The sequence below is a fragment of the Micropterus salmoides genome, unplaced genomic scaffold (genome assembly GCF_014851395.1).
Source record: "Micropterus salmoides isolate LMB-PRFRI ecotype aquatic unplaced genomic scaffold, ASM1485139v1 Ms_hic_scaffold_4, whole genome shotgun sequence".
Lineage (NCBI taxonomy): Eukaryota > Metazoa > Chordata > Actinopteri > Centrarchiformes > Centrarchidae > Micropterus > Micropterus salmoides.
The window spans coordinates 2,473,862-2,487,316 of NW_024043372.1; the positions used below are offsets into that span (position 1 = coordinate 2,473,862).

The 13,455-nt window shown below is 41.9% G+C and overlaps 1 protein-coding gene across 1 annotated transcript in view; it reads right to left on the reverse strand.

The window, feature by feature from the left end:
• Positions 1-13,455, reverse strand: part of LOC119885460 (E3 ubiquitin-protein ligase RNF123) — a 168,277-nt gene that overhangs the window by 95,934 nt on the left and 58,888 nt on the right. The window contains 7 exon segments of the mRNA XM_038695501.1: positions 791-875; positions 1,160-1,235; positions 2,755-2,886; positions 3,427-3,483; positions 5,119-5,258; positions 10,504-10,588; positions 12,566-12,653. Of these exon segments, the coding sequence (XP_038551429.1) occupies positions 791-875; positions 1,160-1,235; positions 2,755-2,886; positions 3,427-3,483; positions 5,119-5,258; positions 10,504-10,588; positions 12,566-12,653 (663 nt within the window).

The following is a 13,455-nucleotide window of genomic DNA, read 5'->3' on the forward strand; positions in this document are numbered from 1 at the left end:
GGAGTCGCTCAAAGAAGCAGAGCCTCCAGCACATTTCGGATTTAACAACTCAATAATTAGCGTTGCGAGACGAAGGAAAAGTATTTTGTTATTATTGAATATGATTCAACCACAGAGATCAGAGTGGAGCACTGAACCGCAGGACGACCTAATGAGCCGACCTCTGCAGACTCTGCCTGAGGGAATCACCCAGAGTTCATAGCGCCGTGGCGTTAAACACGGGGTTACCAGGAGAAGCCTGCATTTTTTTTTAAAAAGGTAAACAAACATGGAAGCTACAAGAAGAAAAAAGACGTTTACATGAAAGTGTGTGAGGCAAGTAATCTTCAAATAATCAGTTTACTCTGCAGGACGTTCAGATCAAGCCGTCGGTCCCTTCAGTGCCTCGGACGTAAAGGAAGTCTACTAAAAAGTCCCAAACTCGTGACGTCAGCTGAGTCTGTGAGGGTTCAGGGTTTGGATCAGGGTTCGGATCTAAGACAACAAATCTGCAGCTGCAAAGCCTCCAACGCTGCAGCAAGATCTAAATAAAATTCAGCTGATCCGAGAGCAGCTTCACAGTGTTGGTTGGTCTCTGGTTTCACTGCTGCAGTAGCTGATCAATGAATAAACCAGATTAGAGCGGTTTTAAAAAGTGAAGCAGCGTTCGCTCACCCCAGCTGTGCTTCATGTTGCAGCTCAGAGGACTGACTCTAACGCTAACCAGGGGGCGACCTACTGCAGGGACAGCAGCTCAGGGGCATTATGGGTACAAATCCAGTTCGCAGTCAAACAGAAAACAGGATCTTACCCCTGTCTGTCTCCGTCCACCAGGATTCGCACCAGGATGCCTGTAACAGCCACCAGGATGGGGTAGTGGTCTACGCTCTCCAGACCTGCAACACACACACAATTATATGAATCAAATGTTTTTATATAGTTCAGCTCAGTTACTAGTATTTTTTTACGGTTACATTTTTTATTATTATTAAAAATATTCACACTTTATTTATTTCACACCTGCTTTGGCAACGTAAACATCTGTTTCCCAGTAATAAAGCTCTGATGACATAACTTGACCTGAATGAACTAAGGCGTGTGTGTGTGTGTGTGTGTGTGTGTGTGCGTGTGTGTGTGTGCGTGTGTGTGTGCGTGTGTGTGTGTGTGCGTGTGCGTGTACCTGGCAGTCTCAAGTTGACGACGCGATCAAACAGGTTCTTCTCTGCCGTCACTCTGTTCAGCACCTGGTTCAACAGCTGAAAGACAAACGAAAACGGGTTCACGTGAGTCCGGCGGCGGCGGCGTCGCCTCTCTCTCTCACTCTCTCTCTCTCTCTCTCACTCTCTCTCTCTTCCTGTCGGGCTGGAATAGAGTTCATTTTCAGGGAGACCTCGCCGCCACACAGAAGATGAGGATGCGCTGCGGTATTGATGATTTGGCACGAGAGCTGTTGTCATAGCAACAGGTCCTCAAATCCTGAACTGCAGAAGTGCAGCTTAGCGACAGCCGGATCAGGAACCAGACGTTTATTATTGTGAAGCACAAACAGGAAGTCATTTAAAGGCAGGTAAACTGGCTCTTTTCTTATAATTGTGATGACGTGGAGTCGAGGAATCGTCACTGTTTAGTTTGCCTTTACTTCAAAATAAGACCTCCTACTCATGATAACGTCATCTAGAGCCGGAGAACCGAGTTGCTGGATGAGTAAACAGGGTTCTGGACTGAAGGTGTGCTGTGACACACAGGCCTGGAGCTGTTTGCTGAATAAACTGGAGGCTGTCCGCTGGAGCAGACGGGGTAAAGGGCCTCGCTCGAAGGCTCCTCCGTGGTGGTAATGAGGGAGGGGCCAGTGCAGCCTGGTCACCCCCCCCCCCCCGATTTATCATGCTGGTCTGGAACTGGTCACGAGCTCACTTCTCTAACCACCGCAGCCTTACTGCACGTGTCTGCGGCAGAATGCGTCACAGCAACACTTTCATAAACTTTCCGCTGATCAGCTGCATGGAGGCGACGTAGGTGTCAGGGTTTGAACTTCTCTCTCAGACCTCTTTCTCAGTCTTTACTTGACTGTCACTTCTCACGTGTTAGTGGGATTCCCCCGGACAAGCTGCAGCTACAAGACCGCGCCTGAAGTTTGAGAGTATTTTAGACCGACACTCAACAACGCGCAGCTCCGTGAGCTCTGTGAACTGGAAATTATCCCGGAGCGCTGACGGCAGCACCGCAAATCCTCTTTACTTTCTGTCTCCCCACGAGCACGGCGCGTTATGAGCACGGGGAGTAAAGTAGCCTAATTAATGTCCGTTTCTGTTATTATCAGTGACGTGGAAATTTGATTCATTTTATGATCTGCTGCTATTGTCATTACTCTAATGTGCTTCATCAGGATGATTGAATAAAATATTGATGTATTGATTATACACGTTTTTTATGTTAATCGAGTAATAGGCAGCATTTTGTTTTCTTTAGAATACACAAAATCGGTCGTTAGATTAATCGATTTGAAAAATGACTGTTTTGTACAGCCCTACTGAGGTCTGTCACACTACGAATGTCTCCAGGAGAGACTAAAGATGTGCGCCGTTAACTCCATATTTAAACGATCTCAGGCCTCCGCCTTACAGTGTGGACGTTCCGAGAGATAGAAGCACGAGACGTCGTGCAAACTAGTTCTTTTTAAACATAACCTCACTGAATTGGAAGCTGGCAAACAAGAGAAATCCACCAAACGAAAGCAGCCACTCTGTGAAGCACTCGGACGTTCGTGTGAATTACCTGAGCCAGTCGTCTGAGCAGCAGCTCTGCAGAGGGACGGGACCAGTCCAGGAAGATCTCCGGTACCAGAGTGACCGTCATCTCCAGCACTCGCAGCAGGCTGACCGACAGGTCGAAGCAGGTGGCGCAAACCTGGAACAAGGTTTTACAACACGAGTGAGCGGAGCGGCTGACTCTGCAGCAGGTGAGCCTGCAGACACACATAGCTACGATACAAGTCATTCATTTGAGTTTACAGCAGCACTGTTCAATCCAACAGGCTGGAGGATCTGTGCAAAACCATCATTAGCGAAAGAAATGTGGGCTCAGTTTTGTTTTCTGATTAATTGATTCATCATTTTGGAGACTGGAAAGAAAAGTGAGCGAGGAAGTTGAACTACCTGAAACATACGCGTGTGTGTTACTTGATTCCAGCTATCACTGCTTCAAATTAAACAAGTTAGCACATCAGAGCCCCGATCAGCATATTGAAAGTTGTTTCATCTCGCAGACAGACCTGACGAAGCATGAACTGGTTATTTCGGCATCATTTTGATCATTTGGATCATTTGGGGTCATTCATTGATACCACTGCAGTAAATAATCACGGGTCGTGTTTAGTCTCGTGAGTAAACACAAATAATCGCAGGAAATGTCACAGGAAAAGGCTGATTGGAGAGCTTGTGTGATTACCTTCAGCTGACGAGTGTCCACAAAGTTTCTCTCTGGACGCTCTGCAGCCTGCTGGATCTGAAAGTGGACAGAAGCAAAGGAGAGGATGAAAAAACAGGAAAGCAGGAAGGTACGTCATCACACCTTTAAATGATCATTTTCTGTTAGTTAAAGAATTTAAACAGCTGGATTGTAAAGCTCAACATTTTTATACTTACTTGCCTGATTTGAAAAGGATTAAATTTCAGATGAATGTTAACACATCACAAAATAAAACCAGTTCAACATAACGAAGCCGCTGACACTCAGTGATCTTATTATTTCACTCTGAAACGCCTCGCATGACACATTAACTGCAGCTTCACTGGGACTGTTAAAACCCTGATTTCTGCCTGTTAACGGGCCGAGTGAAGCAGCTTCCTGTATTCCTACAGAGCTGTAAGAAAATTATTAATCGTACCGGCAGTCAGACTAATTTTACCTGCTGACAAAACATGTTTATTCTGTGGTTAAATTAACTGTATACACAATGATGCCACACCTTCTCAGCAACACCACCTTAAAGTACCTTTAAAAAAACAACAACTGTGTTTTATCTTGAGGTATCCTTGTTGTTATTCCTGCTGTATTTTATATTTCATTGCACTGTGTGGTTGTTTTGGGTTTATGTTGTAAAGTATTATGTAACCTCTGTGTGAAAGAAGAGCTCCATAAATAGAATGTATTATTAAAGCAGACTGGGGGGTCTCCAGTCATGCTAGCGGCTCTGTGAGGCTGCACACGATCTGTTAGTCTTAGTTCAGCATGGATGAAAAGTCAGAGGATCATCGAAAGATATTACAGTTCACCCTGAGGGGGGCGTGAAGGTCTGAAGCACATTTCATCCAACAGCTGCTGAGATGTTTCAGTGTGGAGCAAAGTGAAGAGAGACACGCTGCTAATGAGGCTAAAAAGTCTCAGAAATGAAACACAATGATGCTCTTATAGCAGATCATGTGGAGTGAAATGCTGAGTGCATCACAGAGAGAACAACAAATAGCGCTGCTGTGCTGAAAATACCAGATATTCCCTCAGGAATATGATCAATTAGAACACTAAGTGGTGCTAAGTCGGATGATTGTATTACTGAGGATTTATCTAAAACCCAAAATAATCTTATAAAGGGAGAAACAAACTATTTTTAGCACCTGCTCTTATTTTCACACTGTGATTGATGAAGTCTGGATGACACTGAGGCATCTGCGCTGCTGTCTGCTGTCTTCATGTTAGAGTTTTAATGGTGTTAAACTGGCTCTGTGAATCCTTTTTCTGGTGGTGCATTCAGGAGCTGAAGTGAAAGTCGGAAAAGAGAACTTAACCTTTCAGCTGCCACGTAGAGCTGCACTCATCAGCTGTGTTGCTATATCATAATAATTATGAGACACTTCTGCATGTTTGCTGATGTGTCTGTCCTGCTGATCGTTCAGCAGTCCCCGCTGCCCGGTTCTACCTCACACCTCCTTGTTTTCTTTTTGTTTTAGTCAAAGATAAATGACAAAACAACTCTCTTCAGCCGGGTATATTTCTCAAAACAAACCTCCTCAAACCCGCAGGACTTTATTTTCTAGTGGAGTTCCTGCTGTTTCCACGAATATTAAGCACATCGGGCTGAATTATGGGTAATGTGACGATCGGGCCTACATGATGCCCTGCTGGTGGTCCGTGTTCTCTTACCTCCTGGATCATGCCGATGAACTCGGAGAAGGCCCAGTTGAGCTGGTTCAGGACGCTGTTGAGGAAGGAGGCGGCCATGTCCTTGTCCATGCTCAGCAGCTCCGCCATGTGCCTCTGCAGCAGCAACGACGGGCACGGCTCTAAACCAATCGGACGACGGGGAGGAGACAGGTAAACAAACAGTGGAGGCAGTTATTTTAACAGCGTGTCGTCTCGCAGAGGAGCAGTAGATCTGCAGCTCCCAAAGAAGCTTAGACGAGTTAACGTTCTGGTCCATCAGCCCTGAATGGAAACAGCACAGGTATCTAAAGGCCATGTGTTGTGTTTACTGCCACACAAGAGGAATAACTCCCTACTTTCTGTTTGGCTGAAGGCTTGTTAACATAAACAGCTGCCTCCAAACCTCCTGGTTATTGAAGCGGCTGGCTTTAGCTGGCGGATTAACGCCGATCAGTGTGGCGATAACATCATGAGCTCACAGACTATTTTATATTCAATATTGTGCATTTCAACAACATCAGCTTCTGCCAGGCGGCTTGATTTGATCTTTTCTGGGTGTAGTCACACTGTAAACGATGTAGTTAAGGCCTCGCCCTGAAAAACAACTCCCATTGCAGATAAATGTGTCTGTCTGTCTGCTGCCACCACCTGTCTGTCCTCACGTACCTGTCCGCATGTCCTTTACTTGTGGCTTTGTGACTGATTTATGCGTCTGTGTGTGATAATGCTGCACAACATCATCTTTTTGAGTCCATATCAACATGAATGTCCCCCATTGTCTTGTATTTTGAGCCTCTGTGTTGCATGTTTTAAATATTACCTGAGCTTGTAGGATTAACATGCCGTTTTTCTTTTCATAAATTTTTACTTGTTCTGATTATAAATGATGTCAATAACCATTTACTCTTACATTCTGTTTGTATAGTGACTCTAGCGTCTGTCCTGGACTACAGATGGTTTAACTCTTTACAACAAGGTTTATTGATATGCTCTGTTCCTGATAACGACACCAATAAATAAATAAAGACAGATGCGACGAGTCAAGGTAAGAAGCAGGGAGGACCAGGATAAGAGCCGATAAGTCCTACAGTGTAGGTAGGAGTAGAGAGACAATGGATAAACAACTGAGGAGAGACTATGTCTGGTGAGGACTTTAAAATAATACCTATATTTATGATTTATAGACAATTCAGGAAATCCAGGAAAATAAAAGGAAAAAAGGAGAGGGGAAAAGGATGCGAGAGGGATAGAGGAGGAGGAAGGGCAAATCAGGAATGAAAAAATGAACACACAGAGGAAAAGAAGACGAAGAGGATGAAGAGGAGGAGGAAGACATGAGGGGAAGCTCTCCAGCCTCCGGAGGGAGACGCGATGGGAACACTGTGGAGTCAAGTGTTCATTAAGTCTAATAATCCCTGTTCCTCCTCTCTGTCCTCGTCCCGAAAGGATAAAATCTCTCCATCTGCTCTGAAGCATGAAAGACTGTTTATCATCCTGAAGATACTGCAGAGGTCAGACTACTGCAGAAGACCAGAACTGGTTCTGTGGTACAGTATCACTCTGAGGTACTTCAGTATTTCCATTATATGCTACTTTATACTCCACTACATTTATTTGAAAGCATCTCTGTTACTTCACAGTCAAGGAATTTACATTAAGAACGAATGACAACTGTGACAGATTAAACTAGCGAACCATTTACAAAGCAGTTGAAACGAGCTGTGTATGAAATAGTTAAAACTAGCTCCACCTCAAACAGGAACATGGGACTCAGAAATAATACTTAAACTATCAAAAATAAAAATAAGTTTAGCGTACAAACAAATGCACATGTAAATTACTGCCACTTTGTTTGTTCTTTACACATAGCTCTACTATTCTTGTATCTTTATATTCCATGATTATATATTTTTTTACATCTATTTATGCCAACTGTAAGTTCATGTTTATGCCTGGCACCTAATCACAATAGCAAATTCCTTGTATGTGTAAAATACTACTTGGCAGTGGAGCTCTTTCTGATTCTGGTACCTTTACTTAAGTGGTATTTTCCACGCAGGACTTTTATCTTAATGCAGTATTTATAAGTTGGAGTTTTTCTGCTTTGACTTAAAGGGACATTATGAAACTTTTGAAAGGAGAAATGACACATTCGTCTATTTAAAAATTAAAAGTTTGACTCCGTTCTTCAGTCAAACTTATCATTACTGGCTAATGTTAGCTAATGTTTAGCAGGAGTTCATAGTAACATAACAATTGATTCCTTATCTACTGTACATATGAGCTGTTTTAAAAGAGAGAAAGGGCACATTCTGTAAGCTAAAACCAAACACACTGTCTGTAGATAATGAGATGTCACATCTTAACATTCACTATTAGGGATCACTGGTCCAGAAAATTCACTGCATCTTCTAACTAATCAGATTGAAGAGCTTCAGGTGACACGGTGCGCTGAAACAAAGGCGACAGTAACAAGAAAAAATGAAGACAGTGACAACCTAACAAAAACTGGAGCGATGGAAAATAACTTACTTTGGAAACTAGCAATGGAAAGATCCCCTGAAAGGCATGCAAATGAGAAGGCACACAGATGAAAGTCAATTATCATGCAGGAAGCAGAAAATCACAATTAAGTGGAGAAAAATAAAGAGGGGCAGAGAAAGCTTTGAAACAAAGAGGACAATTACACGGCAAAGCATGCTTAACACTACAGTTAATTATTAAAAGGAATATTATTTGCTTGCTTTTACAAAGTCAGAAGTCTGTTTATATCTCCATCATCTTTGTAGCCGTGTTTCCATCAACATTTTTTAATGTGCATTTTGAAGTATCGCATTAGAAAAGGTTTATGGAAACGGCATAATTCGAAAAAAATTCCTTAATTTCGCTAAAAAAAGTTTTTACGCTCGCTTGAGGTGGTTTTTGTCTTTGTTGAAAGAGTAAATGCGCTAAATGGGAGATGGAAACACTTTTTCCGAATAAGTTCTGACGTAGCAAACTTGTAACTCACGTCTGATCAGCTGTTTCTACTGTTGGCGTCTTGATCGGTTGTGCGAGTTCTGCATACCTGCGAGAATTTTATGCACCTCGCGGCTGGTAACGCTCATTTGTCCAGAGAAAAGAGGTGGTTGCAAATCTCGGCAGGTAGCCAAATTATGGATTCACCTCTTAAAGGTCCTTTTCAGATCCTTTGCTCTGCACACTAATCAAACGGGGTAATTGCCGCACATTTTTGCTGAATTTCAATGAATTCTACTTCTACTGAGTGTAATAAAATATTAACGACTCTAAACGTTCATACAATAGGCTACATACTTAGAATCATTTATCCCATTGATGATCCCCACAAAGGATATTATAGCGTTTAAAAGCATTATTTGGAGGTGCATGGTTAGCCTAGCTTAGCACGAGGACTGGAAGCAGGAGGAAAGAAAAAATATGTCTTCCAATAACTCAAAACGGTGAAGTTTAAATCTCATGTAGAGTCTCCTGAGTTTCAGAGGACGCAGTGACCCTATGAGGACAAGACATCTGAGCTCTGATAGGTTGAAAGATAGTGACCTCACCGCTCTGTAAACCACAATGTTGCGTTTTTACATGTGTTAGATAAAACATGTAAATTAGACAGCTTTAAAGGACCTTTAAGGATTATAAGCTCAGGGGCCTTTTATTGGAAGGTAAAGCTGCATGTCATCAGCATAAAAATGAAATAAGTTGCCATGATGGCAAAGAATATAACCAAGAGGGAGCTTTCACATCTGCCACATGGGAACGTTTTTAGAAAAAGTATGTATGTAGTGAACAGCGAGAGACAACTTATTTGTTCTATCCTTTTCGACATGAGCCCCGAATTACACACATGATGTTTGTCAGTTTAAAAGATAACTTAAGTCAAGAAAGTCACAGTTTGTTGTAAAACAGTAAAGTTACATTTAGTTTAGTATGAAACCGTTCAATGAGCTCTCGTCTCGCACAATATACGTCACCAACATGTTAGCACTGTAATGCTAAGCTAACTTTATTGCTTGCTTGCTACTAGCTAGGTAACTTAGCTTATGTTACATGCACAGATGTATCTCCCCTGATGTGTTTAATCCAATGACTCATGGTCCTTTCATCACAATTTCTCACACATGTAAGCTCTTTGACGTTAGCTTCAGTAGCATTAGCTTCAGTTATAGAGAGAAAAGGTTCTGATGTCACAGACGCGACTTTCTGGGTCTGTGGTCTTTCTAATTACGTATTTTTACAGTCTTATACTTAAAATGTTTTATCACAAACTGCAACTTTCTCTCGCCGTTGACTACCATACATATTTTTTCCACAATAAGGTCCCATGCGGTGGAAGGAGAAGGGAGGGGTTTAGGCTTACTATATTGATTAACGTGTTATATCTGGTTTGCTTTTATCTAGACAAAATCCTAAAAACAGCCGCATGAGCCTGGTGAAAAGGTGATTTTTTTTTGTTTTTACGCTAAGATTTGTGTAACAATTAAACTAAGAGATACATAGTTTTATGATTGTTTTATGTATGATTGTTTTGTTCACCCTGTTTTGTATGTGGAAAAAACAAGAAAAATTGCTTTCTAATTACAAAAATAAATGATTGTATCTGTAAGAGTATTCCAATCTTTTTCAGCAATTAAGTGCTGAAATTATAACTGTAATCAGTGTATTGTGTAATCAGCTTGATAATAAATGATCTGTAATCACTCGGTTTTCTATACCAAAATAAACTGTCCACATATTCCACTTTTCCTCATCAACATTGACGAGTAGTGTAGAAACTAGAAAAAAAACACACATATTAGTCATTGCTGCTGTGATTTTACTTCATTCTTCAGAGGGAGACAAAATTATGGTGAGAAAACACCAGGGGCTGATTGAAGTGTGTGTCACAAACACACACACACAGATAATTAAAGCCGTAAATCAAACAGAAATGTAGTAAAAATAAACCTGCTGCAGACAGGCAGTCAAGGCCTCAATTTATTTATGGAAATCCATGAAAAGAAAAACAAAAGCAACTCAAAAGACAAAAGCCAGAGAGTCAGAAACCGACAAACTGCATGAGAAAGTGACAGCGAGAACAGGCACTGAAGGGAAGAAAATATTGATTTATTCATTTCAGCTTAATTCTTTTTAGGGTTGTTTGAAAGGCTGGAAATGATCCCAGGAACAGAAGAAGTCTGGAGACACCCTGGACTGCTCACCGGTGCACCACAGAGCCAACACCAACAAACAACACTCATTCACATTCCCACTGACGGCAGATTAAGCCTCCCCGCTGCCCACAAACAGAATGACTGACGGAGGAAACAGTCAGGGAGAAAACACACACAGCCCAAACATGAATAAATAAAAACAGAGAGAGAGAACACCTACTCTGCAGACTGGGAAGGTTGGCGTCCTCTGGTTTGGTTTTCAGGAGGTGAGGAAGGCGAGTGTATCTGTAGCCAAAACCACAGCCCTGAAAAATGTAAAAATATTAGCATCAAATATACTAACCACAAGTAAAAAGTACAAATTATGCAGAATTATATATTCAGTATGTCACAAAGGTGAGTACACCCCTCACTTTTTTGTAAATAGTTGATTATATCCTGTCATGTGACAACACTAAAGAAATGACACTTTGCTACAATGTAAAGTAGTGAGTGTACAGCTTGTATAACTGTACACACACTACTCACTGACAACTTTGCTGTCCCCTCAAAATAAAATAAATATAATCAAATATTTACAAAAATGTGAGGGGTGTACTCACTTTTGTAAGATACTGTATTTTTGGATTATAATTATAAAAGCATGAAAGTGTTTATCACGTTGCAGCTGGTAAAAGGTGGAGCTCATTTTAACTGGGGTGGCACAATGGATAAGATGCCTGCCTTTGGTGTGAGAGACCCGGGTTCAATACCCACTGTGAACCATCCACCATTGTGTCCCTGAGCAAGACAGTTAGTCTAGTTGCTCCAGAGGCGTGTGACCTCTGACATGTAGCAATTGTAAGTCGGAAAGGATAAACAAAATAAATGTAAATGCTTTATATACTGCTGCGTTGATAGGACCAATTTACTGGGGCTCCAGCCATGGTAGCAGCAGCCAGGCTCTCCCAGTAATGGAGAAGAGCCTTGTTGATGTTTTTTAAAGAGATGGTATTCTGCTCATTTAAAGGTTGTATCAGAGCAGGTTTACATGGTTTAATCTTCAAAAAACACCATATTTTTTGTCATACTGCACATTGCTGCAGCTCCTCTTTCCACCCTGTGTTGAAGGCTTCGTTTTAGCTATGGAGTGATACATCTTGTCTCTAAATGATCTTTGTTGGGAGTTGCACATGCTCAGTTCCTTTTTAAGGACTACTAGCCAATCAGAAGTAGAGAATGGCGGGTCAGCGAGAAGCCGGTAAACAGCTCGGGTTCAGCCGTACGTGTTGCCGACCGGCTCGAGTTTCAGAGCGGTGAGTTATTAATCTGTATCCATAAAGTTTTAACTGAGCTCTGTCTCTACATCACAGGAACAACTTTATGTCCACTGAGCTAGTGTTTGGAAGGGAGAGGAGAGCTGTGTGCTGCAGCTCGCTGTTTCTGAGGGCGTGTCGGAGTAGCCGCTCGGCGAGCGTTATGACACGTATTTTTACTGTGACGTCACAAGAAAGGGAAGTAAAGGCTGGACTCCAAACGAGCTGTTTTCAGGTAGTTCAGAGCAGAGTTTTCTGTGGGAGATGGGAACTCCCTTTGGGCTGGACTTTGCAAACCTTTAACATGCACAAAAAAAATTATATAACTCAATAAAGGAGAGGGAAAAAGCCAAAAAGCATAATACCAGATCTTTAAGAAAGGTAAAGGTAACGTCACATAGAAACAGGCCAACAAGTTTACCTGTTGTTTCGGCTATTATTTGTTCTTTCATTCTGGTGATGTGTTACAATTAGGCACAATTTACTCATACAGCTGTCTCCACGGCTATCATTAATTGCTGTTCTATTTCAGTCCCCTTTTGTTTGCCACTAAGATGTCTGTGATCCAGTGATATCTTAGTAATGAATACGTTCATTATCTTAGAGTGTATCCATATGTCTGCTCCAGCACCGTCACTTAGCCAGTTTCCCCCAGTGGTCACTCACAGTGCTGCTCAAAAATAGCCGCCCCTCACAGATCTCCACAGTGGTCTGCAAACCTGCTGACTGGACACCTCCAGCTGCAGATTCTCTCTGTTATTACTTCTTATGGATATTTGATTCTCAAAGGTTTTATATTGGTAAAACTCTCCCAGAAGCTAGAAAGCGGTTTTTATTTGCGGGACGTGATCTGAAAGGAAAGTCTGAAGTCTGAGTGGGGAAACACAGGACGCTGGTCGAGCAGTTATCGTGTGAGAGCAGCATCGATTTGTTATAAATCCATTTGTTGCTCTTAGCATGATTATGTGTGTGTGTGTGTGTGCTCACCCTCCACAGTCTGACCAGTATCCAGTTGGTCTGAGCCCAGGGTCTCTGTTCATACGGAGCCAGCAGATTCCTCATCATGGCAACACGTCTGAAATCACACAGACAGGTTCAGTCCATCCCCTGTTTATTCTTTTACTGTGAGCAACACCCTGCTGCCTCTGTACTCTAGTGAATTAATTACATATATTTATATATTTGGGCTTCGTGGTGGTGGAAAATAACATAACATGACTGCTGTCTGCATGTCTGTTTTCACCTTCAGCTGCTGAACTTTCTGAAAGAGCTTCCACATTATAGCACAGATGTGTTTCTCTGAGCTCAGGCTCATATTTCTATTCATGCTGGAACTCCCTGACTTCCTGTTCTGTGCGTATATTGTGTTAAAACCTAATGAAACTCCTGAGGAAGGAAGCTGCCCAAAAATGGATTCAAATGCAACATCTATAAAACTTTGACTAATCTTGGCCATCGTGTCCTGTAAACATGGCGTCTAATAACATTAAGTGCATTACTGAAAAAGGTAACTGATGTGAGACCAAGTTCGGGAATTAAAACAAACCAGATGTCTCATTGTTCAGGATTGTTTCAGCTCAATCTGATTCAATCAGGAGAATTGTTTCCACGTGTGATTACGTGTCCTTTGGGATGGGAGCAATGTGCTGTCCAATAATACGTGATTATCTAAATTAATGGGAAGAAAGTTTTACTAATAGTATAAAAAGCTGTTTTTATGGAACAGTTACAAATTGCTTTACAACAGGACAAAAAACACAGAACACAAACAGACATTTTTGTGTTATAATTAGGGTTGGGAATGGCAGGGTACATCACAATACAATACACAGCTCACGATAATATCACAGTACAGCAAATCTGCGATAATCGATATA